The sequence below is a fragment of the Anopheles maculipalpis genome, chromosome 3RL (assembly GCF_943734695.1).
Source record: "Anopheles maculipalpis chromosome 3RL, idAnoMacuDA_375_x, whole genome shotgun sequence".
In the NCBI taxonomy this organism is placed as follows: Eukaryota; Metazoa; Arthropoda; class Insecta; order Diptera; family Culicidae; genus Anopheles; species Anopheles maculipalpis.
The window spans coordinates 15,883,045-15,909,608 of NC_064872.1; the positions used below are offsets into that span (position 1 = coordinate 15,883,045).

Sequence of the window (26,564 nt, forward strand, 5' to 3'; positions counted from 1 at the left end):
TTACTAAGTGGAAACTTTACAAGCTACTGTTTGATCTTGGGTTGCTAGCGACACATTCACAAACCCTCTTGCTTGAATCTAAAGTACTGACGTAGTCTGGTGTTCGGCGACATCGGCGCCGGTCTTCAAACGGCAGCACCGGGATTGAAATCTCATCCGGACCGTCCCCCCGTAGTGAGGACTGACTATCCAACTGCGTGGTAGTCTCGGGAAGAGTCTAGTAAGCCATTCGATTGCCGGCGTGACCTTACGGTCGTTAAGCCAACCAGAATAAGAAAAAGAAGATGTAGTCTGCCAACGCTTTAGCTCGAATCTTTTATTAGATACCATTTCAAACAAGGGTGGGTGTACGCGAGTCCTAGGTAAGAGTCAATTGGTAAAATAATTATACTCTTGGATGTACTCAGTAGATCAGTAGCTGATCAGAAGCTGTCTTCCAGAAAGGTAAAGTGGAGTGTTTTTTTTTCACAATTTCCCGCCAAAAGTCCCGTCGCTCTTTTTAATAAATAAAGAACTGTTCTTTAATTACAGAGTTCCCATCGAGATGGGATCCTGTCCACGACTGAAACTGGATGTAGTGGACATTGAATCATGAGAAACTAGAGCTCCAATTTCCGGTTTCTTATGGGGTTTAGTAGCAAGCATCCGCATGGGAATTCTGGATCCCCCAAGTCTATCCGTCTCTCCTCTTACCCCGCTTATCCTGCGCTTATCTAGGATTTCGCAGCGATACCGTTTCGAGGTACCCTTGCATGCTTTTTGGATATTTAATACCCGTTTCTCAGTCCCCATTACGAATTTTCTAAATCATATCTGTTTCAAAATCTTTGTCCCGAAAGTCCCGCAAGATATAAAACCTTGTGAATGTTGTAGGTCTTCAAAACTGATTGCTGTCTGGATTTTTTCAAAAATATTTAGGTCAATAATGTTGAAACCTTACCTTTCGAACATAATTGAAAGTAATGTGTCCGCATCAGCACCGGCATCCTCCCACCCCTTGGCGCACTCATATGGCATGGATTTTTATGATAATTTACTACAAATACACACGAGACTACACCAAACGAACGGTGTACGCACAACATTCCACCATCGGCGCGGACGCGAAGTAATAACGGACGTAAAAACCTGAACACAAGTGGGGTCACCCACCACACCACACACACACACACTCCGTAGAGAAAATATTGAGGAGCAATAGCAATGAACAGAGGAAAAAAAACGTCACCGTAACGCACACTGACCATTCACCTTGTTCAGCAAACACACGACCGTTTCCGTAACGCATGAATAAATAACACATAAACCACCGCTATTAAACAAAAAAACCTATAAAAATGTGACCCAAGAAAACGGCACACCGGACACAGCATGAAGTCACACAGTCACTCGCGGCCGGTCCGAAAAGCGCGCCATCGATCGTTTCCGGCCTATTGGCCCGATTGGTGGTGGCATGACGTGAGAGGCTGGCACATAGAGCGACCACAAGAGTGGTGGTTGTGGTATGTGGGTGTTTGCTCACACACTCTTATCTCTCACACCCGCACACACACACACTTTTCCTTCCGGTGATGCGTTCGTAACAGGCGCTTTACGCGGATCTATTTAGCACTTGAACGCCGTTGTCCATCCCCTCGTTCGTACTCGTCAGACAGGTGAGACAACCGGGAGATGCCACCGGGCGAGATCTCACCCCGGTTCATGGTACCAGGAATGGTACAAACTCACCGGACTTTAGAGCGTCCGGTAAAACGCTAGCGGAGACGGTGCGGCTGATGGGTATGACGTAGCGGTTGTGTACGGTGGTGCAATAATTGCTGATACTGGAACGTAGGATGCTGATATAGCTGGGGCAAGCTGTAGTGCAGGGTCGGCTGGCTGTGGTACTGAGGAAAGTATTGGTCCGGCACAGCCTGCTGCTGTTGCTGCTGCTGCTGCTGCTGCTGCTGCTGCTGGTAAGGATGGTAAGGCCCATGGTATCCATGCACCCGCACCGTACGCATATTCGATGGCGCCATCGTGAGGAGATCGTTGTTTTCGTTTCAGAATTGCCGGACCTGGAACATTGAAAGAGACTAAGATAAATCTAAATTATAATTTGGAGTTTCACACACCCGCGTGCGGCAACCGAGAACATGCATGCATGAATGAAGGTGTGAGGTCCGGTGAAGGATGAGCGCAACATCGTCGTTGCGTGCAGAGTACGACGAGAGCGAGTCCTGGTGGTGGTGTGGTGGTAGTCGTTTAGTAACCAGCAAAGCATAGATTTTCCCTATTTTTCCTTAGTAGATTAATAGCGGCTTCACTCAGGGTGTTTTTTTTTGTGTGTTCCCGAATGGCTTTGAGGTCAGTAACCAAAGTGTAGTAGTGGCGGTAATATGTGTTTTGTAACACGATTCGACGATCTGTAGCTTAAATTGCCTTAAGCAAGCTCGTTTCCATATGATTGGTCTATCGTTAGCACGTACAACTGCCACCGCTGCAGTAAGTCACGCGTCTGTCCTGACACCATAGAAAAAGCCAAAGCAAGCAAAAAGCGCGAGGAAAAACGCCGAATCTGTATGCCCCAACCGCTAGGTGTGATGACGTATGAATGATTTTCACTGCCCCCGACCAGATATCCTATCCTAGCGCGTTCCCGTAAGGCCCCCACGGTACTACCGTTCCATTATTTGCTGTAGAGAATTGGTGCTAAAATTAAAACCGTTTTTAGGGTAATCACTGCAAGTGTGAAAATTAGCGGCTGCTCCGTATTCCCGGGCCCAGCAGCATTTGTTGCAAACCAGCCCGGAGAGAGGCCGGCCAGCAGAGCTTGCTGTGGCCGATGGGCTGTCGCGCACAGTTGGAGTTAACCTACGCCCCACATCCCCGGGGAGTTGGAATGTTCAGCACATCCACTGGTAGTTTGGTGTTGAGTTACCGAGAAATGTAACTAATTTTGCGCATGAATGGTTCTTCACTGACCGTGCGGCGCTGGTAGCAAACAAACGGATCCAGTACCGTTTTGGATTGTACAAACGCTTAAAAACTCGCTTGGGTATGGTGATCGCGTGTGATCGTCGAACACTTTCGTCGTTTTGAGTGACCAGTTGGTTTGCACATTTGAACATGTGGTTTTGGAGATATTATAAGAGCCATCTCAAGAAGCTGTTAACCTTCTAAAAACGCTACTTCAACGAATGTTAAATAGATTGGGTATAATTTTTTGACGTATTTTTTATCCATAGAAAAACCTTTACTTTAAACCAATTTCTCATTCAACTACCAAAAATTAAAAAAAACCCCACGGGGTGCTCAACGAGTCAACGGAGGCGGACCAACCTGACATAGGGCGGAAAGCTATCACCAGATCACTACTAGAACTATTTTTAATTCACACCTACGCCAGTCAAACTTGACTGCAGTGCACCAGAAACACCTCACATATTTCACGCCCGAAACATGTCCCCACCGACACCCCTACGAAGATGTGTCGAATGTTCTCAAACTCAAACTACCATCATTCATGCCACACCAGATGCGTTCGCTTCATGCTTAGCAACATGCAACACTCTAGCCTTAAGAACGTCGAAACCACGTCGGTGTGTGTGTGTGTGTGCATACGAAATAATTAGAGAAACAAATGCTCTACAGCAGCAAATCACCATTTGGAAGTGGAAAATGAGGGGAAGCTATAGACATTTTGGAAATCCCGCCAGGGTTTTCATAAACTACAATCTTGCGGATGCATTTGTGTGCAATAGAAAGGAACAAGGCACAAGAAAGTATAGCGCATGCAGGAACCTATACACTAGATGAGAGTATCTTACTCCCCTACAACTACCAACTACGGAAGAGTCCTACCGTTTTGAAGCTACAAATGCCAAGACAAAATCAAAAGAAAAAAAAAGGACAAACTTCACTAAACCTTTTCAAAAGTAATGCGAGGGCAGGAGAGATGTTTCTTTTGGGATTCTTGTATCCGTTCCCCGTCTGAACAGATTTCCTTTTTCTGTCTGCCTGTGTAGTGTCTGTCCCCTCACTCTCTATCCCTCTTTAACCCTCATATCCATTCCACAGCTGGGATTGTGGATCATTTTACGCTTTGTGTGCGCCGCCGGTCAGACATAGTTCACGAAGAAATGGACGCGACGTGCAAGGTTTTTTTCCGGTATCCGGAGATCCAGAAAACCTGACAGATGATCGATGGGGGGACGCGCACATGCAGCAGCGTACCAGTGAGCAGTAGCAGTAGTAGAGTGTGTTGTGCCAGCAAGTGCTGGGGCGTCCAACACGGTGGGAAGTTGTGAGTTGTGAATGTAGAGCAATAGGATGCAAGGGTGGCGACGATGGGGAGTGAGTTTTCTTTGCCTATGTCTTTCTGTTTCTTAATCAGTATTTTGGGGCGGGGTTTTTCGCCGGTTTTCCTTTTTAGACTTTCATCTGCCCCTGGCGGGGTCCAGCGTAGCACCCGAGTCGTGAGAACTAGAAGTATAATAAAGAAAGAAATAGAAAGAAGAGAGAGAGAGATTGCAAATACCTACAATCATGATCACACAGATTGAAGTTATGGTGAGAACACGCCGCGTGGCGCTTGTGGAAAAACAATAGGGGCGCGCAATATGCTAAGCCTGTACTGTTGGCGGTGAAGAAGTGGATGTTTGAGGGTTTTTAAATTAGATTACAAAACAAAGAAGATGCTATAACTCTTAGGCAGAGATGAACTCAAGCAAGAGGAAAGATATTACTAGGAAAAGAAAAGTACATAAAACTCCGGAACGCGCAACGCTAACAATGGCTTTCACACTACTTTCACTGTTGCATTTTTCTACTAAGTCAACAGATCAAATGACGGGCATATTTGCGTCTCCGCCAGTGGAGCGCAAGTAAGCAACGCGAAGAGTTGTTCCTCAGTTTTTATAATTTAATATTTTTGCGACATGCTATTAAAGCACATGGCATCATAAAAACGTGTGTTTTTTACACAAACACGGCACGCGAAGAAAATCGGCTCGTTGTGCCGTGTCCGGCAGCTAAACGGGTGGATCGGGTACGAGGCAACAAAGCTGATTCGCAGATCGTATGGTAAACATACATGCAAGAGAAGAAAAGAAGAAAAAACGGAGCAAACTCCACCACCATTCACCCCGACACAGGTGGGAAAATATGAAAATTCTATTATTAAACTTTTTGGGGCAGCAACCCCCCCGATCGCTGCCAGAGCTGCTGTCGGTGGTTGACGAGGGACGACTCTGACTCATGCTTGGTCCCTCATGCTTAGGTAGTACGTTACTTAGCGAAACCACGATAAGAGAGAGGATGGGCACGTGTTGGGATACTGTTTGAAATTATCGTTGCTACTCGATCGTACCTTCTTGCTGAAGTTGTGGTGAATGTAAACATATCGGCTAGATTTTGGTTTCTAGACACCCAAAAAAGTAGCGTTTAATGTTTCCACGATCGTTTAGTACTAAAATAATCTTCCAAGGCGATAGCTTTTAATTGCAGCATGACGCGCACATACCCGACGATGCTGCCGGTGTGACTCACGCAAAACCCCCCCAAAAAGCAAGACGACAAAGATGAGCTGAACTTTACGGCTCACATTTAAAACATTGCGCCGCCTATGGGGGTAACTGACGGGGAGCGGGAAAACACAAAACCAGTGTGCCTATCTGTTGAAAGGTTGATGATGAGCCAACCGACAAAAGGCTTCGTTCGACATCGGCGGCATGTCTAATGATAAAAATAAATGCCCCACTACACGTTTGCGAGACAGCACCACATCCTCCCGTCAGAATAGCTGAAATGTCCCTAAAAAAAAAAAACTAAACCGAAACTAATCGTCCCAAATTGGCCACCGAACAACGGGTTCTTAGTAGATGCCGGAAGCATAGCGTGCACACTGTTTGTACAGCGATTAACAACAAGCGGTTGAAGTCGTAGGACATCTACCATCACCGATTGGCAACTGGTTGGTTGATGGGCGAGAAAAGTTAAAAGATGCCTACATCAGGATAGATGATTTGTTGGAAATGATAGCCATAGGTTGTTGTGGTCAAACAGTAACCGAACTTCAAAATTTCGGCAACATTTGAAGTCTCATCAGTTGAAGTGGTTGTTCCAAAACTCTCCCAGCAACACTATGCGCACAATAGACGCCTCCATGCTTTTTGGGCAAGTGATCGCCACCCACCAGAAGCTCTAAAAGAGGACAACACCGTGGGTTGACTGTTACAAACCGTCACATACCGGCCCCAGAATTGTAGTGATCTCAGGGAGCGACCAATGCCTGAAGTTGTGATGCTGAAGATCGCTAATCGATTCGCTTCACCCAAAAACGTTTCCCAACACTCAGACAAGTGCGGACCGGTGATGCAATCGTAAAGTTTTTGGAGCACCCACCCACAGCTGCTCATCCTTGTACGGTCGGTCGGGAAGCCCTCACTCTATCTCAACCCAAAAGTGAAACGATCGAGGGCAATGAGCATTCCCCGTAAATAGTCCTGCTCCATGGAACCTGTGTGTCAGGTCCATGTTTTTAACCCCCGCACGGACACACACACACACACATACACATGGCAAACGTAGTCGTTAAGGTGACAAATATGGCACGGAGAAACGATCCGAAAGTTCGAGTCACCCTCTGCCTGGTGTTCGAGTACGAGTGAGCTCACTGTGAGCCGCTGGATAATCGCCAAAAATTGCATATGACCAGCCATACACTATTACGACCGTGGGTGAGTCAGAAAAGCGGCCTTCAACAACAGCCGGGAACAAATTAGTTCTTCCGAAATGGATATTTTACTGGCTGGATCTCACACCAAGCAACTGACTGACTCTTACGCAAATAAGGTTCATCTTCAGGTTCAGACAACTAAGATGGGCTTAGGTTTAAGTTGTTTGTCTGTTCTCAAGTTGTAGCCGTACCGTGAAAGTCTACCGTATTTCAACACGCTTTCTAGTGTTCTGTGTAGTCTGGTGTCGTAACTGTCCTAACAAATTCCTTCGAGGAATTATGTTGTTCAAAACATTGCGTGGCCATATGTTGACGGTGCTCTGGTTATAAAATTCCGATATCCCATACCGTATGGGACGCCGCTTGCCAGAAGGGCCGCAGATCAAGGAGCTACACCATTAATGCTCCTTGATCTCTACAATTTATCCCACCATGTATACGTCCCTCGTGATACGTTTCTTGGTGTAGTCACACGGCTCGAAGCGAAAGCCGGTTTACTGGGCACTTTTAACATATTTTTGAAGGCAATTTAACATCTTCAGTAGGAATAAATTACATCTTTGTCCCTTCTACCTCGAGATACGATTCGCCAAAAAAAAAACCCCGTGTTCCACCGAAGGGTAAATTTGTCTACCAGGTGGGTGGTGTCCATGGCATCGTCCAGGTTATGGGAAAGGTAGATCTTGTTTTCGTGTGAGGTACGCGTGGGAATACGGGAATACTAACCGGGTTTCGATTCGGCGCACAATGTAGCGCCAATCGTCCACAACACCCGGCGTGTGTGCGTGTAGGTGTAGGAAGGATTTTTTTGTTGTATGCTGTCCCATGGGTGAAATCCGGATCGTTAACATTGGTAGGCTCACACGGCAATGGAAGACCTTGTCCCGGACTTTTCGACGCGAAAGACGCGAGGGTTTAGCGGATTAGTTACGCGCACGAACATTAGTGTGGGCCACCAAGTTTGTCTTGACGGGCGTACGGATCAATTTGGTGCCGTCGTCCATGTCGTATGCATGGGCGGAAGCAATTTGGCGCCATCTGGAGTCGGGTACCGAGGAGCAACAGTAGCAGAGGTGCTGAAGGAAACGATTGTGCAATCACGCTCTTCGTCTTAGAGAGCGTAGATGCATTTAGAACTAACCGAACCCTCTGTCTCAAAGTGGACATCGATGAATGCACAAATGATGCAGAAGGGAAGGACAACACACAAAAAAAAAAAAACAACAACGATTCTCCCCTAACGCCTGCGCACATTACGGACACAGCATATTTGATGTCCGTACCTGTGCAGTGGTCCCTATACAAGGTGCGCAAGCCAATACCGGTGATGGATTTGTAATACCCTAGGCACGTGTAGCGCGCGCGGAACGGCGGGGACTTGTGTCGCGCTCCGAGAAGCACACAACACAATCCACGAAGCTAATTTGAATTTAATTAGAGTTGAGCTTTAAAAAGCAAGCGATGTCGAACCGGCGACTTTGTCTGTTGCCTTCTGCCTTCTAGGTTTCCCTTCCGACAGGTAGATCGGGGTGCTGGTGACGGTCGATCGGTGTTCCTCCCACGGGTTGCGGAAAGGAGACCTCGTTTTTATGACACTGAGAGTCGTGCGGCGTAGAGTCGATTTCGACGCCTTTACCGCCTAATGGCAAATGACTTACGATGATGATTGAGACGGAACGCTACCCGTAGGCCGATACGGCGACCGGGGGTTTTAGAGCTCAGACGTATTGGTGTATTGGATGATAGATTTACGATTTGCTGGGACCTCGTTCGCTAGGGACTAGGACGGCGCGCCATCCAATTGGTACTATGGGTGAGTGAAAAGTTTGACACCATTTCACTCCGGGTCAGAGGATGACCATAATTTCTACACAGGAACGTTAAATTTTCTGCCAGTGTCTTAGGGTTTAGCTAGTTATCCGATCACTAGTTTCTGTTTTTACTTTCAAAATTTAATACCAAAATACCGTCTTCTGAAGATGGAATACAGCCGCGCAAATGGTGAGTTCCGTTCCAGCGACATAGATTCGCAACAGGTGTGCGATGGTAGGATCGTGGCAAGTAGGTCGCCGTTCCGGTCATAAACTATGCGAACGACCCCTTTCAATCAGAACAGGTGTAGTAACGCAATGTTCTAAATTGGTTTCATCTTCTTTTTGGTACAGTTGGTGCGTGTTTTTACTTTATACCCCCCCACAAATACCCCCAAACGATGGCAAAAACCCTGTATCAGTGAAATACTGCAAATTGTACTTAAATAGCTTGTGCTTCACAACTTCTTAGTAATTGCAGAAATTAAAACTAACAACAAGTGTGCGGCGCAGCTGTGTCCGGTTCGTTTTAGTTTCGCGTGTTAATAACACTGCTGTGAGCCTGCCAAGCCAAGATAGTCGCGCATCGGCACCGTCAGCGCGTGAAAAGGATGGTTGGAGATGAGAATGCGCACGCAACTCACCTCGCACGTGGTAGAGTGTGGTATATCGGTGCCGCGTGGTTTGTTGGAAACGATTAGTAATACGATTTTAGTGACGAAAGACGAAGAGACAAACGCAACCGTCAGTTGGAAAACTAAAGGAAAGACACACACACACACACACACATAGTTACTCTTCTAAGTGTGAGGACGATCTCTATTAGCGATCAGTTTTTCCGTACCGGATGGCCAGGCGTAACGATAAAATCGCGATACACCATTTAAACCCGCCAAGGGCATTCGGAACAAAAAAAAATCGAGAGTCTGTTTTTCACGATACTGGTGCGCGCAGAAGATGATCAAATCGATGTTAGGCCACAACGGCAGATGATCGACAGTGAGAAAGAAGAAGGGAGAGCGTGAGTGGAAGTGGTTTGGTGGGAGAAGAAAGAAATTGTAGGAAAACTTTGATGGAAACCGTAAAACATCGCGACCAACGAAACAAACTTCTTCCTGTTACAAGGGATCGTTCGTCCTCCCCTTCTTTCTCAATAGAACGCATAGCTTAGTGCAGTTTTTTTGGGTCAATTTCTTTCTTCTCCAAAAGAGACTATGTACCGATAAATAAAGAGATATTAATGTGAAGTACAATCGACCAAGAAAATCAAAGAGAAACCTCCGGTCCCGGTGGATTGCCTTTTTACTGTTGGCAAATGGCGTTTAATCACAAAATGGGGGATGCGTGATAGGATGCTGCACGATCACACAGGATAGCGAATAGGGTGAAGAGTTTCGGTGAGATCTTAGTTCCGAAAAAAAAACAAAACAGAAAGAAAAATGCAAGATCAAGTTAGATCAACAGCAGTACAGTGGATGCGTCTCCACCTGGGACACCGTGGAGTTCGTGTTCGTGGAGGGTGGTTTTTTTTAGGCAATGTATATAAAGGGTGGCAACAACAGGGTACGACAGGGTTGGAGGGAGGTCTATATCAGAAAGGCATGGGTTAAACACGGCGTAAATTAAAAACTAACAGATGAGTGAGTTATTTTTATTAAACGTTTGAGCAAACTGTATATATTATATTATTATTCCAGTGAGAAAGAGAGTAATAGAGAGAGAAACAAAAAGTAAGATTATTAATTAATATTATTAATATTATTGTTCTTTAGCGCTGGTTTTTTTTAGGTGGTTTGTTGGTGGTTGGTGTGGTTGGTGAATTCTCTGTTTCATTCCTGTAGCTATTAAATTATTATTAATTATTAATTTTATGATTATGAATATTACTTGGTTTCCCTTTCCTATTGCTAGCGCTCAGACACACACACCCTCTATTCGGGAAGCTTAACGTGCGTTGTGATAATTTTTTTAATCTATTTGGTTGCTTAAAAACATTTATCCCTTTTTTTTGTCCTTAAAAATGCGCTCTGACATTCTGGCATTTGCTACGGTATTATTACATAAGTTCGTTTTTTTTTGCCTTTTTGCACACAGAGTATTAGGGTGGTTGTTTTTGTGTGTTAGGGAGGAGTATTGTGAGGTTTGTTTCTATTGTTCAGCACCGCCAAACGGACTTTTTGCGTATGTGTGTAAATGGTTTGTGATGAAGGTGAAAGTTTGCTCTCCGTGTAGGGTGTTATCACTCTTCTCGGAGTAAGAAAAAGAGTGTGAATGGCTGTGTAAATGCACATGTATGCAGGTGTCGTGTGTTGCAGATGTTGTTTGGTTATAGAATAATCATAAAAAATACATATTATTACAGTACAACAATACTAAGTGTAGCAGCGACAAATCATTTAAATCAGTGCCAGCATTGAGGGCATCTATTATATGGCGCACACAACATATCATACACAATTTCCATTCCATGTTGCATTTAAAGTTTTGTCATGTATAATTTGTCAGCGAAATGATGCCAAATGCACCACAAATCGGACGGACGTGTATGGCAATCCCACACTCTCATTTTCTACGCGTTTTTGTTGCTCCCCCCTATATATCACGGCTTTCTCACTCGCTTACACTAAACACATTGAGTTAACACTTAATAACAGAGTGATTAATTATGGCATTCGTTGTGTTTTGTTTTCTGTTCTCGGGTGATGCGTTTTTCGCACCTCAGACGCGTATATTCTTTTTGCTACATATCAAAGAGTTGATAGACGAACGCATATATCTCTCTCTCTAAGGTATGCGATCGGATGGCATTTTTTGCGTTTAAGTAATCACTCTCTACTGATTCATAGTAACATTTAAAAAAAAGGGGATAGTGTACACATTAAACCTTTTTTCGGTTCATTGTACACGGTACTCTACTTCTCGCTTATGCTTGCTTCAAATTTCCTATACTATCATTTAAACATATTTGAACTATTTAAACAAAAATCAGGTAATTTAACCTGTTTTGCTGTTTCAAAAGGGGAGTAGAAGAGGGGTTGCTTAATTTGCAACTAAATATAAACTTTTTTTTTACTCAATAATAATAACACGACAACAAATGAAATAAATTAGCCATTCAAAAACAAAAAAACCACAAATATATGTTTTTAAAACCACAACTATGCACACGCATACACACCCTACAGTTAAAAATTCGTCCTAACGATTGTACTGCCTTATACTGTTCGTAGTAAAAATACAATTAAACATTTTGCGCATAAGGATTATGTTTGTTTTGTTATTAAATAGCAAAAATAAAACGCTCAAATAGCCACCTAGGTGTTTAAAATTGTCTAGCGCTATAATATACGAACAATACAAAATTAAAACCGTTTACATTCCACCGGCGGTGTTAAGTAGATTATGCTTACATGTGTATATATTTGCCTAACTATTTATGTTGTACATTAAAATTATTACTTTTTGTCTACGCTAATACACGGCACGGATGGCGACTGGATGGATGCGTTGGTTACACTTTTCCCTTACTATTGCTAATGGCGTTCACTTCTTTTTTTTGAGTTAATCCCGTAATAACTGTTATCATGCTAGGCGGTCTGGTCTGATGGCGGTACGCATTCAGTGACAACAAACAGCATAGAAAAGCACACACAAATACAATTGTAAACTATTTTTTTTTAAATGTTAGGCACGAACGGAGCAAACGATTTGTCTTCTAGAGAGTCCTTCGCGTGTGTGCTACTTTACGGCCGCCGCCGTATCTCCATCGACACAGATGATTAGTTTCTTTCGCTGCTATTTATATTAGAACAATCGATTAATTGCTTTTACTTGGCCTGTGCGCGCATGTTTTCTCTGGCATGTTGTGTTATGCGTGTTTGTGTGAGTGTGTCTGGGATTGTATTGGGATTATCAATATTAATCACAACTATTTTTTGCCTTCGTTTAGTGTAACCTCTTTTCTTTAGTGCAATAATTGAGTCGTGGTGTACTCATTTGCTGCCTTCAATTTAATTGGTTATGATGATGTAGGATCACCGCCACACAGACTTCTAATAAACAACTTTAGCGCGTTTATTATGTTAGATTGAGGCTGATGATGGGTTGAGTGATGGAGGAGTATTAGTTAGAAGGGACGCACAGCACGAGGAAAACGATGGAAAGGAAAAAAATATATAAAAAGAATTTGGAAGTAGCAGAGCGTCATGGAAAGCTGTACACACAAAACTATATTGACAGTTTGATCGAGAATAAATCGATCGCGATCGCCACTGGTTATGCTCTTTACGACGCAGCACACGTGGCGTCTATAAAGTTCAAATAAGAGAGATATGTGTTTGTATCCTGTTTGTATCCTGTATGTACACATGTTTTCTGGCACCAAGTGTGTCGGTTTAAGCCGACACAACAAATATAACATTCGAGCACCAATATGGGGTAGTTATATATCTAGTACGAAGCTGTGATGTAAATATATTAAAATCTAGTTTAAAAAATAGAGATTCATTTAAAATTTCCTTTAAAAATGTTTTAAATAAAATAAATATGACCTATTTTTAATAGATGACTTAAACTTTAACAGAGAGACTTTGAAAGGAGAAAGAGTGGGCAAAGCCGTGCCGTTTGCTTTACAAACAAACGTTTGAGAAGAGTCGAGCGAGAGACCTGCTGTAGCTGTCGATAGCAACGATTTTGCGACAGAATGCGGTCTCATTGCCGAGACTGTGGGCAACTCCCATATCTCGGACGCGTGTGCACCAGACCCAAACGATCAATCATCGATGCGCGAAGAACAATTTTCATCATGCAGTAATATTTCTATTTATTTACTGATCCCCACCAAAAGGGTTGAGGGTGGGGTGAACGACGCAATCGGGTTACAGTCGGGCGACACACACAAACGTGTGTATATGTAATATTCAGTTTGTGTGCTTAAATGTGTTTCACATACCCCACAGACACACACACAAACACTCGAGCACGAGAGCATGAACTACGATAATGTGTCTTCCAGATTCCGGTTTGCAAGGGCGTATCCAAACTATGCAGCTTGGTTGGTAATAGCGTGCCCTCAGCATCTGTGTTGGAGGCGTAGAGTAGCAGCAATAGATAGCTTCCACTGTTCAATAGCTCCATTGCGTAGAGATTGGATCTTTTGCATTGCTCACATGGCTCAGGACAGGAATGTGACTTCCTATCGGTGAAGATCTTTGAAACTCCTGGACTGATCAAGCACATACTGCTCCGGAAGGAGTTCACAGTATCGATCCTAACAGGTTCGCGAGTTCTCGCATATCTCTAGGAGCAACATTAAAGCTGTCTGAAATGCACGATCTTTGCCCTTTTTTTGTTATTTTGGGCGACATCCTATTTGCATACCAAGAATTGCTTTTCCTGTTTCCTTCTCGCACCCCTACCCCGTCGTCGGTTCTTTGCAGCAAGGCATCACACCACATTGGGGTGGAGAGGGGGTTGGTCAACACTCAACACCACGGAGCATATAAGAGTTCCAGCAACGCCCGACCACCGTTCGCCATTCGTTCTGGACAGAGGAAAGTTGGAGAACGCACAAAAAAACGAGAAAACATACTGACCTCCACCTCCTTGCGTCCCTTTGGCCGAGGTTCACGCCCCAAACGACAAACAAAAAGTAAAGGAGCGCGGCGGTCCCAAGAAGTGCTTGATTAGTTATAGACCGGTTTTTCTCGCTTCAAAAGCTTAACCCCTGGTGCCACTTCCACCGCTGTCAAGCGCGTAGCGCAGCAACCACCACCAAAGGAGACACAAAACTCTTTCAAGGGGGAGTCTGTTTTTGGACCACAGAGTCGGTGGCGGCGTAAGTCTGAGAGAGACTCGCGTGACATACAGCAAACTTGTCAAGGTTATCGTGCGCGGAGCACTCTGGGGCACCGCGAGAAGAAGCAACTAGGATTGATCGGTATTCACTTATGCAGCATACCAGCTCGGAGCATTGGTTGGAGGACAAGAACTTTGAAGAAGTAAAAAACACAGGTACAAGATCGTTTGAATATTTTGTCGATCCTCCTCCTATGAGTGATCGTTATGGATCATGCATTCTTAAGGATTGGACGAAATTATCAGATAAAAACGATGCCTCACCGCGCAACTATGCGATCGTATCCTGCGCTGTCAAAGCCTAAGAATCACCAAGAGAGTTGTTATTAGTGTTTCCACAAGTGGGAGAACTCTCGAATGGATGCTGTGTTTACTCTAGATGGAGAACTTCTGGCCCAGTCTAGGGAGTAAACATATCGACTATATGTAACCAGATGAAACGTGCTTGCTCGACCGGGAAAGTCACGGCCGAGAGAAGTGCCGGTTCGCCTGACACGTGAGTGTGGATTGTCACTGAGCTGTAGAACAAGCAAGCCGCAGCTTAATGGGTCTTCTTACTAGCTACTAGAGCTCCATTCGCAATGTGTATTGTCTTCATCGTTGGCCAAGTGTATACATTCCGGTGAAATGCACCCATAACTCAGCATCGCCATCTCGCTTTGAGTGAGCACTTTGTTTTCCTTTTGGTGCAGCAAGGCATTTGCACTACTATGGCTGTCGCCTTCCTGACGGGACGATCTCTGGATGTATCTCGGACGATGCTAGTCCGGCTGCCAGAGTGTGGTGTAGAGAAATTTGCTTTGAAATAACAAGCACATCATTAATCAGATATCACATTTGCCTGTACGCACAGCCAGCGATGTGTAGGTCAAGGACTGTGTGATCCCTGCCGGGTTTTCTAGTGTGATGCACATAGTGGTGTAGTGATGACAGTAAAACCGTCGCACACCCTGCACACAGCACCCTCGGGGCCGGCAATTATGGGCTGCTCTTTTTACACACAACATTCCTCGCGCGATCGAACTCGATCGGATGCTGATGATGATGCCTTTCTTCGTTGCTTAATTAAACCGATTGACCCTTGACGGGTGCGCGAGCGCTCTGCGGTGGTTGCATGCTACAAAAACGCGCCTCGATATACTTTTGCTTCACGATCCCAGTCGGGGCTGTTGTTTGTGGTTTGCTTCTCTTCGTGTTCGCGGCGAAGGTTCTATTATCAGCCCTTTGGAGGCGCAACCTCGGCAACAAAAAGGGCATGTAAACAGCGACAACACACGCGCCCGGCTTATTACTTCAGCGAGGAATTAACCGCGCGAGTAGTAGTCGGAATAGCAGCACAGGCATAATTATTCATTACTATAAAAAATCCATTTTATGGAACATATTTAATGCTCAAAATGACTTCTGTTGTCAAAATGAGGATTTCTTTTTCTTGCATCTCTACTTTCGCCGTAATTCCGCAATTTAAAACGCAATTCTAGTGTATTCAGGGGGCAACATCTTAACCACCGACATTCTGCAAAGCTGGGGGCCAACGCGTTAAATGTTAAATTGGATTTCGGAACCTGGCCCCGCGGGGCAATGTTCTGCACATTAGATATTTCTCTTCATCATTCAAAGCTTCACCATTCGTTGCATGGTGGGAAATGCGTTGCTCAGCATTTTACTTGCCAAAGAGCAGCGGCAGTAAGCTAGAAGTTTTTTTTTCTTGTGCCAGGCATTTTACGCGCCCTCCCTTTTTTTGCTGTCCGTAGGTGACTGCTTCCTGTTTCTCTACCGTAAGCCGATGACGTACACACATCACACCCTGCTGCTATGCTGAGACCCTGAGTGTAGATGTTTTCGAACCGAAAAAACCGGATGCCACAATACTTCGCGAAACCCGCCAGAAAAGCAAAGCGGGAATCGCCACCACGCGTTACTCACCGAGTGTCTCCTCCTCGGGGGACCGCACAGCAACAATGCATACACACAGAGAGGGGCATCGTCGCGCGAGACACGCAAAAAGACAAACGATATGTCCAATGACCTTTTTTAATGCTTGTGCGCCTTCCGAAGTTCCGTAGAACGGCAACGGCACAGTACTGTAGGGCGTACGTTGGGATGCTGCTTCATCAACCCCGGGGTTCACCGTATGCTCTCCTTTTCCCCTAGTGCGGTGTGTGTGTGTGTGTATGAGTGTCACGGGCTATAAATAATTTAGCGCAACCGCCACCACCACTGGCGGTTTTCGTGGTTCTAGCTATTTTGGATGCATGGTGGCCCTTCCTTTCGGCTTCCCCGTTTTTGTCCCTTGTAGCGTGCCCCGAGAATGTGCACACGCCCCACACGCGCACGATTCGAGCGATCGTTCACTGATAGATTTTGCCTGTAACCAACCCGATGAGGTACGTTGAATCAGGCCGGTCAAATGAGTGGAAGAAAACAATAGAAACACCCTCGAGTGTCGACATAAAATTGGCAATTCGATACGAGGGATCCGTCCTCCCTCTCTAACAGGCGAAAGCAGTTTTGCGTTTCATCTTTGAGCATCATTTTAATCGATCTTCAAGCTAGTAAATGAAGTCATGTTGGAGCCAATCGTGACAATCGTATTAATGTAGCGGAGAGACAACACAGAGAGATTATGTTACATTAACGGATTCTACGGAAAATCGTTGAACAAGCTGTTTTAAATACCGCAAAAGGGCGCAAAGAGAAGACTTCCGGGAAGCTGTGGTGTTCCCTTCAAAAGCATGGATATTAACCTGAACTGCATCGAGCACAACGCTATGCAGAGAACTGTGCTTCGCAACCAACATTGGATCACCGAAATGATACGAGAAATAAGCAAACATGTATGTGCGGGAAATCTTCATTTTTTGGACAGCAAATAATGCTTCCTTTCTTCTACCCCAAGTAACACCAAGATACGGGCCAGTCCATCCCAATGTGTGCTGCTGTTGTTATGCTAATTAAGATAACTTTCGATAAGTCCGTCCGGCTTCTTCTTCGGGGCCAGCGATAAGCAGAGAGCACGGCGGCACCCTAAACTGTTATAGCATGCTGTTCTTCGGGACGTTTTTTTTTTAATACCGTCGCCTGTCTGCTCTTATCATACAAGTCAAGGTTATTATTTTCGTGGATGGTTTTTTTTTCTCGAAAGAGCTTTTAAATTACCTCAGAAACCGAAAAATTGAGCAAATTGTTTAAATCGTCCCTATAAGAGCATCAAAATCTTTTCACGCAACCCCCCTATCCTGTAGCAGAGCATGTGTGGCATTGGTGTTAGCAAAGTAAATTATTAGAGAAAAAAATCCCACCATCCAGACATAAGAAAGTGAAGCTGATTGCGTAGAAGTAGTCATAGCAGATTAGGAAGAGTTTTGTGTTGGTTGGTTGGTTAATCGATGGTTGATTATTTTCTGCGGATGGATGGACACGCAGTGACCGTCGGCCGGAAGAGCTAGAGAGACAGAGCTATTTGCCAGGCACAAATTCCGTGGTTACATTTCTTTCAGGCTGAGGAAATTTTGGGAAAATGGGAGGATCGATGCAGCAGATCCCGTGCTTCGGCCATTGGAAAGCAATTGTGGGCATTACACTTAAGATATAATTGAACAGGATCTGCTACCTCATACAGGATACATTTTGAAGGGTAAACATATCAGAAGTGAATGGTTGGGATCAGGGTGTGGTAGGGTTTGTAGTAATTTTGTTATCGCGCACGCACGAGGAATAAGGGTTAGGATACACATATATCATTATGGCACAAAGTCATGAAAGCGATCGCGTTTTTAATATATTATTAGGAAGTGGGTGAGCAGATGAAGGGAAGATGATACATATAACTAATAAAAACTAGTCCGGTTAAAGTTTTGCCAGCAAAAAAAAGGTTATGCTTTATTAATAATTGATGGTAAGTAGTGGATAGTAGTATTTGTTGCTGGTTTGCTAGCAGAGAAGTAGCTCTAAATAGTAATTAAAAACAGTAGAAGTAGATGATTAATAATAGTAGTGCAATATTAAGCTTTATTAAATCATAAGTTTTATTATTTCTTTGCTTGTATTGTTTACCTCATCCAGATTTTGTTACCAGAGACCAGAGAGTTGGGTTGGGATGGTAGTGATTATTAACTGCAATTATCCTGATGCAGAGCTGGTTGCTGTTGCTGGGTATACATATTAGAAGCGATATTAATGTGTGGGTGTGTGTTTTTTTTTTCTTTTCATACCACCAACCGGTTAGAACTGCACATATATAGTTGTAAGTTTTGCATATTACATTGCTGGTTCGTCCATTAAGACATATCCTATGCACAGACTGGTGTTATTTCATATGTTGGTCAGTAAGATATAAAAGGTTACCAATTTACTATCTTTTAGCGTCTTGCAACCTAGGAAAGGTTAATAGAAAAATGTTCTATTGTTGTGCTTGCTGTTAAAAACTCTGCTCAATTTACGTTCGCTTACACAATCTGCAGGGATTAATCAGTTGCTATGCATTGTTTTATGTTTTTTAAGATTTGTTGTCGGTTAGCAGTAGGTAGTATTTTGTTTACAAATCGAGTTCAATAATTTGTTTCAGAATAATTACTTCACTTTCTGTGTTCATCTAGAGCACAACCGTCCGAACGGTTTTACCATTGCACGCTTTACGAAATTAATATTGATGAACAAACTTTTTTTTCGAAACAGTTTTCAGTATTAAAAGAAAGTTTCAAGCGATGAGTATATGTTAGTAATAAGATGCTTACTTATATGTGTAATTTGATTTCCTTTTTTCTTGTATTCATATTCGCTTGTGGAGCTCATCAATATAAATTATTGCTATCTTGTTGTATTACACCTTATGCTACTGTTTTGTGCTTACTCTTTCACACATTAATTCGAGAAGAAAAATACCGCCAACCGCACACAGGCAGCAAAAGGCACAAAATGGTGTACGTGTGTTTTGTTAGAAGTAGGTTGTTAAGGACTAAGAATAAAATTACTGTTAATATATAAAATAAACTACCTATACCGTACGGAGCTTAGCTACGGAGGGTTGCAGAAGAGATTTCGCATTTCATTTAGATACTTCACTGAACATTTCCTGGTCATTATTGTCACCATAAACATGGTTCAATAAAGATTCATACTCGCACTACCGTAGTACCACACCACCGTAGATTAGCAAATGTAAAAGACTTCGTTCGGCCCATCGCTACAGCGACATACAGTAGATTCTACGCTAACATTAGAAGACGATTCCATAACTGAGATTACTTCATATTGGTTACGATTATTAAAATTATTAAGAAAGCACACATTTCTTTTGGCAACCGCAATCATTTGGGCTCTTCCCGTAACGATCACCTCTCTCGTGTGTGAATCTCAACTATTCGCCATAAATGTATATTGCCACAAATAGGAGGGGGGCGGGGGTCTGTTACTCAATCGCAAGCCGGGCGCAATATATAGTGCCGATAAATGACACCGAAAAGGTATGATATTACGGAAGCGATTGAAGACGATAAAAACATAAACGACTGTGCACACACAACGCTATCTTAAAAGCTGTTCCGGCTGGCAAAAAAAAAAATGATCGGGACCGGACTGGAAGCATTTGATTTTGTTTAGGGAAACTTTGTTTCTCTGATGAGCTCCGATTTTTCCGCTAGTCATATTGTAGTCCTCCTTATCCGTGTGTGTGAAGTGCATTAAAAATCGAATCAAACTTATTTTGATATAAAAAAGGGAAGCACATATTCAAAAACTATTACTTCCTTATGTGCATGATATGATATGAGCGGTTGTATCGTTATCCTTATTCTTATAGACGAAAATACATTAAACGATTCAGCAAAGTATGCACTTGGCGATTGCGCAGCGCCCTAAACTAAACCTCCAACATGCTGCGCGCTTGCGTGACGATGGCACCACAAATTATTCTCAAAAATGCATTGAATCTCGTTTCCGTGTATTTGGAGGGAATAGGGATCCTTTGTAGTGAAAGGTTGTATGATATTATGCGCTGTTTGTTTTACATCTTCTCGATTTAAAGGTTTAATTTGTAGAACTTTTAATTTTTTCCACGCACGTAAACCCATAAGCTGCAAAGGGAGCCACAGCTTAGCTGGGATTATAACCCAGACCGGAAGAACTAATCAATCTGGCTATTACTGCCCTACCAAGAGTTTTTACGTGACTCATTTACGAAAATATCGAGCATTTTGCAGTCTTGACTTGCAGCACAAAACCTCAATACCGCCCTGTGTGGCCGTCCGTATGGAAATGCGACATTTCGGCCTTTCTGGTGGACACATCAACGCATCATCATCACATCGACACTATTTCCCTTTTCTTTGTACTTTTTGCTTCGCAAACAACCGAACCATTCATCCGACTAACATCCAACAGTCTTTATACGCTCTTCTCACAACGTTTCGGTCCTTTTTTTCTCGTAACACCTCCACTAGTGGCAAAAACGGGATCAATCTTTGTAACCCCACCCACAGTTGTGTGTGGGTCCAATGTACACCCAAACAACTGCGTTACATCAAAGAAATAACGCACAGCGCGTATGTATGAAGCAACATAAAATCCCAACTCACGCCGGAAGCTGCCGACTGATCGCTCTCGCAGGCAGATCCGAAGATCGGTCTGACGAAAAAAAAAAGCGGGTGTAGCATATTTTGGTGAAGTTTCACCCCACCCCCGTTGAAGCTGGGAGTGATCCAACAATTCTTCCTCCTCGCTTCGCCCTCCAACTTCTTTCCTTTGTCCACTCTTTCCTCCTTTCATCTCTGATTCTCCTGCTTTCATCGGGAGCGAGTTATAATAATACTTTGGCACATGAGTATAATAAATGATGTTGCAAATAGAACAAACAAACCAAAAACCAACAACACACCGACCCAACTGCGTTGGCAAATAATATATGATCGAACTTAAAATCACACAAACACATCCCAAAATCCATCCGATCCCAGAGCAAGAGAAGAGAAAATAAGTTAATCGTGTAATTGGGTTGGGATATTTGTGTTACAGCTCTGCTTGCGTGTTATCGTTAATTATTTTAAAAAGGTATTACACTATTTTCCATACATAAACATAACGACTAGTAAACTCTCATCCAGTAATGGTTGGTGGGTGGGTGTTATGCCGTAGCTGGGGATTACATTATTAATAAGACGATCCCAAAAAAGGCTTTTTAATTCCTACGAAAAATTCGCCCGGAGGAGTGTTTCTTGTGCATGATTGTTCGAATTTCATTCGGTTAAAGAAAAATCATCAGTGCTATAAGCTGCTAGTAGTAGGTTGATATTACTTTAAAAAGGAAAGCAAACGTAGAGAAAAAGAGAGCGAAAAACAGAATTCTGCAGAAGTTAATCAGATGAATGATATACATATATCGGGGTTTTAGAAGCATTTGTAGAGTGTTGCGTGTGAGAAGAGAGGGAGACATGCGCGACGTTATCGATTCGGAACCACTGTGACGCACTTTAAGTGCAACAGATCTGCGCGCTCTTCCTCCTCTTGTGCTGCATCGACGTGCTCGTAATTTATGTAAATAATAAGCCATTTTTGTTTGTACAGAAGGAGGGTGATAGGCATGTTCGTATACAGCACGCGCGCACATTTGGGTTGGTGTGTATGATGAGAAGTATCAGTTATCCTTTTTTTTACTTTTTCAGCTACCACGTGCATTCTTCCAAATGATCCATATTGACTGTACGTGTGTGCAAAGTACAGCTTTTTGTGTACTTGTTACTTTAATAAAAAGGATAAGGAACAATCGGATGGGAAGAGCAGTGGGAGTGTGGCCGGGGAAAGGACAAAATAGTTGTTATATTAACGATAGCTGTGGTAGGTGATGAGAGAGTAATACAGCTTTAATTGTTACGCTTTAGCTGTCATTTAGTAGTAGTAGTAGTAGTAGTAGTAGATGAGTTGCAATAGAGTGAGTGCTTACGAACAGTTCATTTGCTATACATCCTTTAAGTTCCAGTTGTTTACTCCTATGCTATTGTTATGCGCAACCGCGTTGTTAAAGAATTCCTTTTTCCCTTCCTTTTCTGCTGCCTTAATAACCTAATGACGCGCCTAGACAGGACACCACGTGCTGTTGGACAGTTAAATCTCTTTCCGCCATGCGCTTTTCTAATGCTATTTGCTTTCATTAGCTCAGATCTATATTATATGTTGCACCACAAATGATTTACAACGTACAGAACGCGTGTGAGATAAAACAAAGCATTATAAATGAGAGAACAGAGTTAAGTGAGAAGGAAAAGTGAATTTTAAGTAAACTATTTAGGTCGGTTTAAAACGTTTCCTCTTACACAGGCGCTTCTTTTTTGCGAAATTAAATTTATAATAAAAGGGAGAAGAATATATCAGTACAAAACACATGTAGGGTTACTGATGAGCTTATATAACTTTTCCTATTCACACACACACACACACGTTGCGGTGTGTTAATGCGTTAAAATTCATTCGCACTCTAGGTTTTGCTTGAGATAATTATTGTTTGCTTTCTCATCCAGCGGTAGATATCGCTTATTCTTGGCGTTATTGGGTTTTGTGCATATTGTTTGTTTTTATGTTTATGCGATCCCTAAGAACTAGCTGTTACTTATATTAATTATTTATTATTGTATGAATATTATTAATATTCGAAACAACGATAGTGGAGATAGAGCAAATCATTAAACAAATATAAGTAATAGACAGTGTGTATGTGTTGGAGTGTGTATGTGTGGGGTGGGTGCGTGAAAGTTGTAAATTAATTTAAAAAACAAAAAAAAAAGTATTTATAGATAATGGTCATATTAGATAAATTATTGCCCCACCGCCCGGGTAGTGAATAGTAGTAGGTAGTAGTGGTAGTAGTACTGCCAATTAACAAATGAGTGATTTTTTTTTTGTAGAATTATAATGCTAAGAGAATATGCATCTTGTTGTTGGTTGTTGGTTGCAAGGCGTATTGTTTTTTTTTTTTTGTGGTAGTTGTTCTAGTTGAAATTATTATGTTCTTGTAGTTTGCACAGCAACTCGCACTGCTTCGTCGTCGTTGTGTTGCACGCGCGCTATTGATTTGTTTTAGATGGTTGTTGTCTTAGTTTGTTTTTTGTTTTTTTTTTTTTAAATAATCGTGGGGAAAGTGGTTTTAGTAAGGATGATCGCGAGGCGCATATTGCCTTCTTGGATTTTTGATTGCACCTACGCTGTGATCGGCGTACTCCGTGAGCAGCGGATTGCCGGCGGCCGCCAGCGCGTAGCTGTAGTCCGTGTAGGGTGACGACGTGTAGAACAGCCCGGTCGTGTGGTCGATCGTCGGCGGCGGCCCGGACCCCGGTATCAGGCTGGCGGCAGTCGTCGGGACGGAAATGCGGGGCGACAGGATGATCGGCGCACCGAGCGGGTTCGGTGCGGTACGGGCGGCCAGCGAATTAGCGGCAGCCAGGTTGGCCGCAGTCAACGGATTAAGCATACGAGAGTCGGCTGCCGCAGCCGCCGCTGCCAGCTTCCACCGCTCGTCCGTGTACTGTTGCGGGTCGAAGTTGAACGTCTGGTCGGCGGGCGCTACCTTGGTGGTCGAGTCCCGGTACGTGCCGTTGATGATGGCCAGCTCCATCAGCTGGCGCTTCTTCAGCTCATCCTCACCTTCCGCGTGCGGTACGAGCAACTTTTTCACCTCGTCCAGCGCACGCTTCAGCTTGATCGTGGCCCTGTTTTCCGTGTCCTCGACCGTGATCAGCACGTGCAGATCGTCCGACAGGTGCTCCCAGTTCGGTTTGCCCCGGTTGGCGTCCTCCTTTTTCTTGTCCCGCATCGAACCCTTCCCTCGGACCATAATCTTGCAGCCGGTTTCCTGCTCGAGCTGCTTCGCGGTCATACCGCGCGGTCCGAGGATGCGCCCGACAAAGTTAAAGTCGGGATATTCCTTCACCGGGACGTACACTTTCTCGTTCATGGTGACCGGTTCGCCCTCGGGTTCGGGCAGCTGTAGCGGTTCCTTCGTTACGCCATTGATGTGAAACAGTGAGGCACGAACTTTGGAGATTTCTTCGTCCAGCAGACGCTCGATGTGGAGAAAAACGTTCGGGAAGGCGGCCAACTGTTTGCGGTCTTTCAGCAACTGTGCCAGATAGTCGGCAATGCTTTGTGTCGACTGTTGCTGGTTCGAGCCACTGTTTTCAGTGCTGGCACCGTACGAGCTCATGATGTGATGATTGTGCTGTTGATTCATGTGACAAGCTGGGGTGGGCGCTCCGAACAAGGAGTCTGGCCGTTGATTTTGAACAATTCGTTACAAATGCACACACACACACACACACACACACGCACGCACACTTTACCGATCAGTACCGGTATACTGAGGACCACGGATGAGGAGGATTCACAATTTCGACGATCGTCAAATTTGAATTACACCGTGGCGATGATTGCTCGAGGTGTGTGTTTCACGGGAACTCTAACAACAACAGCGACGTATCGGCATTGTTTTTTGAGGGGATACACTTGTACACTTTGATTAGTTAACACCAATCGGGTTGCTGTACTAGGGGGCGTTTTGTTAGCCCAACAATAAAATTACACTCACTCTTGCACTGTGTGACCCTTGATGAACGCACTTTTAAACCTTGAAAAAAAAGGGGTGGGAAAGAAAATAGAGCATTCGCACACACATACACACAAAAAAGGACAATTCCAAATTTAACCAGCACTTGTAACTACTAAACGATCGCGAGTTGTGTCAACGATTTTAAACTTCAAGTTCACGTTTGCTTAGGAGCGATCGTACCAATCGATCGTACGCGGTTGAGAAGAGAGTACAATTTGGCGTCGATTATTGTCGTCCAGTTTTCCTTTTCATTAATCCACACTATCAACCACTATTTTTGCTTTCTTCCACAGCGCCGTGCGATTGTTTCGCGTGGCCACTAATGTCGATATTATGTGCAGTAAATGCATCAGATTTCTACCGAAAATTTCATCAATTGCAATCGTCTTTTGGAGGGTGCTTTTTTGTTGTGGATGGCAAAACAAAACACTTAAAATGACGATCAAGAGATGTCATAAAACAAATGCCTTGATACACGCAAACGTGGTTCAAAATTAAGGAAAAAAATTGGCAAAGGCAGAAGTGTGCGTGACGATTTCGTTGTTTGCTTAAGACAGCCCAGCCGCTGAATTAAAATTCGGCGAGTCAGCAGAAAAATGAATCAAAATAAGCGAGCAAAAAAAAAAACATACAAAAGATATGAAAATTGAAACAGTTTGCGTGGATAAAAAAAATGCATTGAAACTTTTAGTCAGTTGAAGTCCAATGGAAACATCCTCTCCACAGCAACAGCTCGCCAAATGATGCTCCGCCGCTAGTGATCGCTACACAGGCGCTAAGCTGAAGTCTAGCGGTATGCGCAAAAAACTCCTACACAAACACACATACAGTGCCGCCTAATGGCTGACTCGCTCGAGAATCACTAGCACGCGCAACAAAACACACGCAGCATAGGAATTTTCTCCCTAATCGTGTTTGTTTCTACCACACGCGGAGAACCCTTTCATCATTAACCACCCCCCCCCCCCTCCCTCTCCCGAACAGAGACTAAAAGCAACAACAGGCTGATACTGCATTGTTTTGTTGTACCCTGCACACTCGCGCACACACAGGGGGACAACAATATCACAATGGAAAGTACATCGATTCTACACTTCCTTCCATAAACTCATACAAGATCGTGTGAGTGTATGCGGGCGAGTGCTCGCGGGCCCTGGAAAAGTTCTTGGAAAACAGGGTACCGCGTAAAACCAAAAAGAAAACACCGCGCGCGCTGCAATAAATTTTCACGAATCACGGAACAAACACACAATTCCCGTTTCCACCGAACCAGTTTCTTCATCCGCCGAGCAGCACGCTCGCTCTACTTTTCTCCCTCTCTCCTTCTCTCTCTCCGACTGTTGGAAATGTTTAACTTTTTATTAGTATTATTTAAGCCTCCTTTGCGTTAAACCACCCTGCTACCGTTTTACACTCACACACTCTACAAGCAGCGAAAATGATCACTTTTTCTACTTCGAAAAATAAAACTGACTTTCTTACTACGCGAAGACGCACTTGGCTCTGATCGTGGGTCTCACGCACAAAAGTGTGTCAGGAAGAAAAGAAAAAAAAAACGTCGTCACACACAGTTCTTTTCACTTGTTTT

The 26,564-nt window shown here is 43.8% G+C and overlaps 3 protein-coding genes across 5 annotated transcripts in view; 2 read left to right on the forward strand and 1 right to left on the reverse strand.

Annotated features, from left to right (window-relative positions):
* The window catches only part of LOC126564164 (G-protein-signaling modulator 2), a 432,630-nt gene that overhangs the window by 363,526 nt on the left and 42,540 nt on the right, over positions 1-26,564 (forward strand). The gene's annotated exons all lie outside the window — the stretch shown is intronic.
* The window catches only part of LOC126564902 (cyclin-Y-like protein 1), a 326,841-nt gene that overhangs the window by 25,539 nt on the left and 274,738 nt on the right, over positions 1-26,564 (forward strand). The gene's annotated exons all lie outside the window — the stretch shown is intronic.
* LOC126564798 (protein held out wings) lies at positions 1,751-24,614 on the reverse strand. Of its 3 annotated transcripts, none has more exons than XM_050221907.1 (2): positions 23,576-24,614; positions 1,751-1,934 (listed from the first exon to the last, which is right to left on the reverse strand). In XM_050221907.1, exons 1-2 carry the CDS (start codon positions 24,599-24,601, stop codon positions 1,755-1,757), a joined length of 1,206 nt encoding a protein of 401 aa, XP_050077864.1. In that variant the 5' UTR covers positions 24,602-24,614; the 3' UTR covers positions 1,751-1,754. The 3 variants fall into 3 exon arrangements, with proteins under 3 accessions (XP_050077864.1, XP_050077865.1, XP_050077866.1); XM_050221908.1 differs by lacking the exon at positions 1,751-1,934 and adding an exon at positions 1,977-2,075; XM_050221909.1 differs by lacking the exon at positions 1,751-1,934 and adding an exon at positions 1,989-2,057.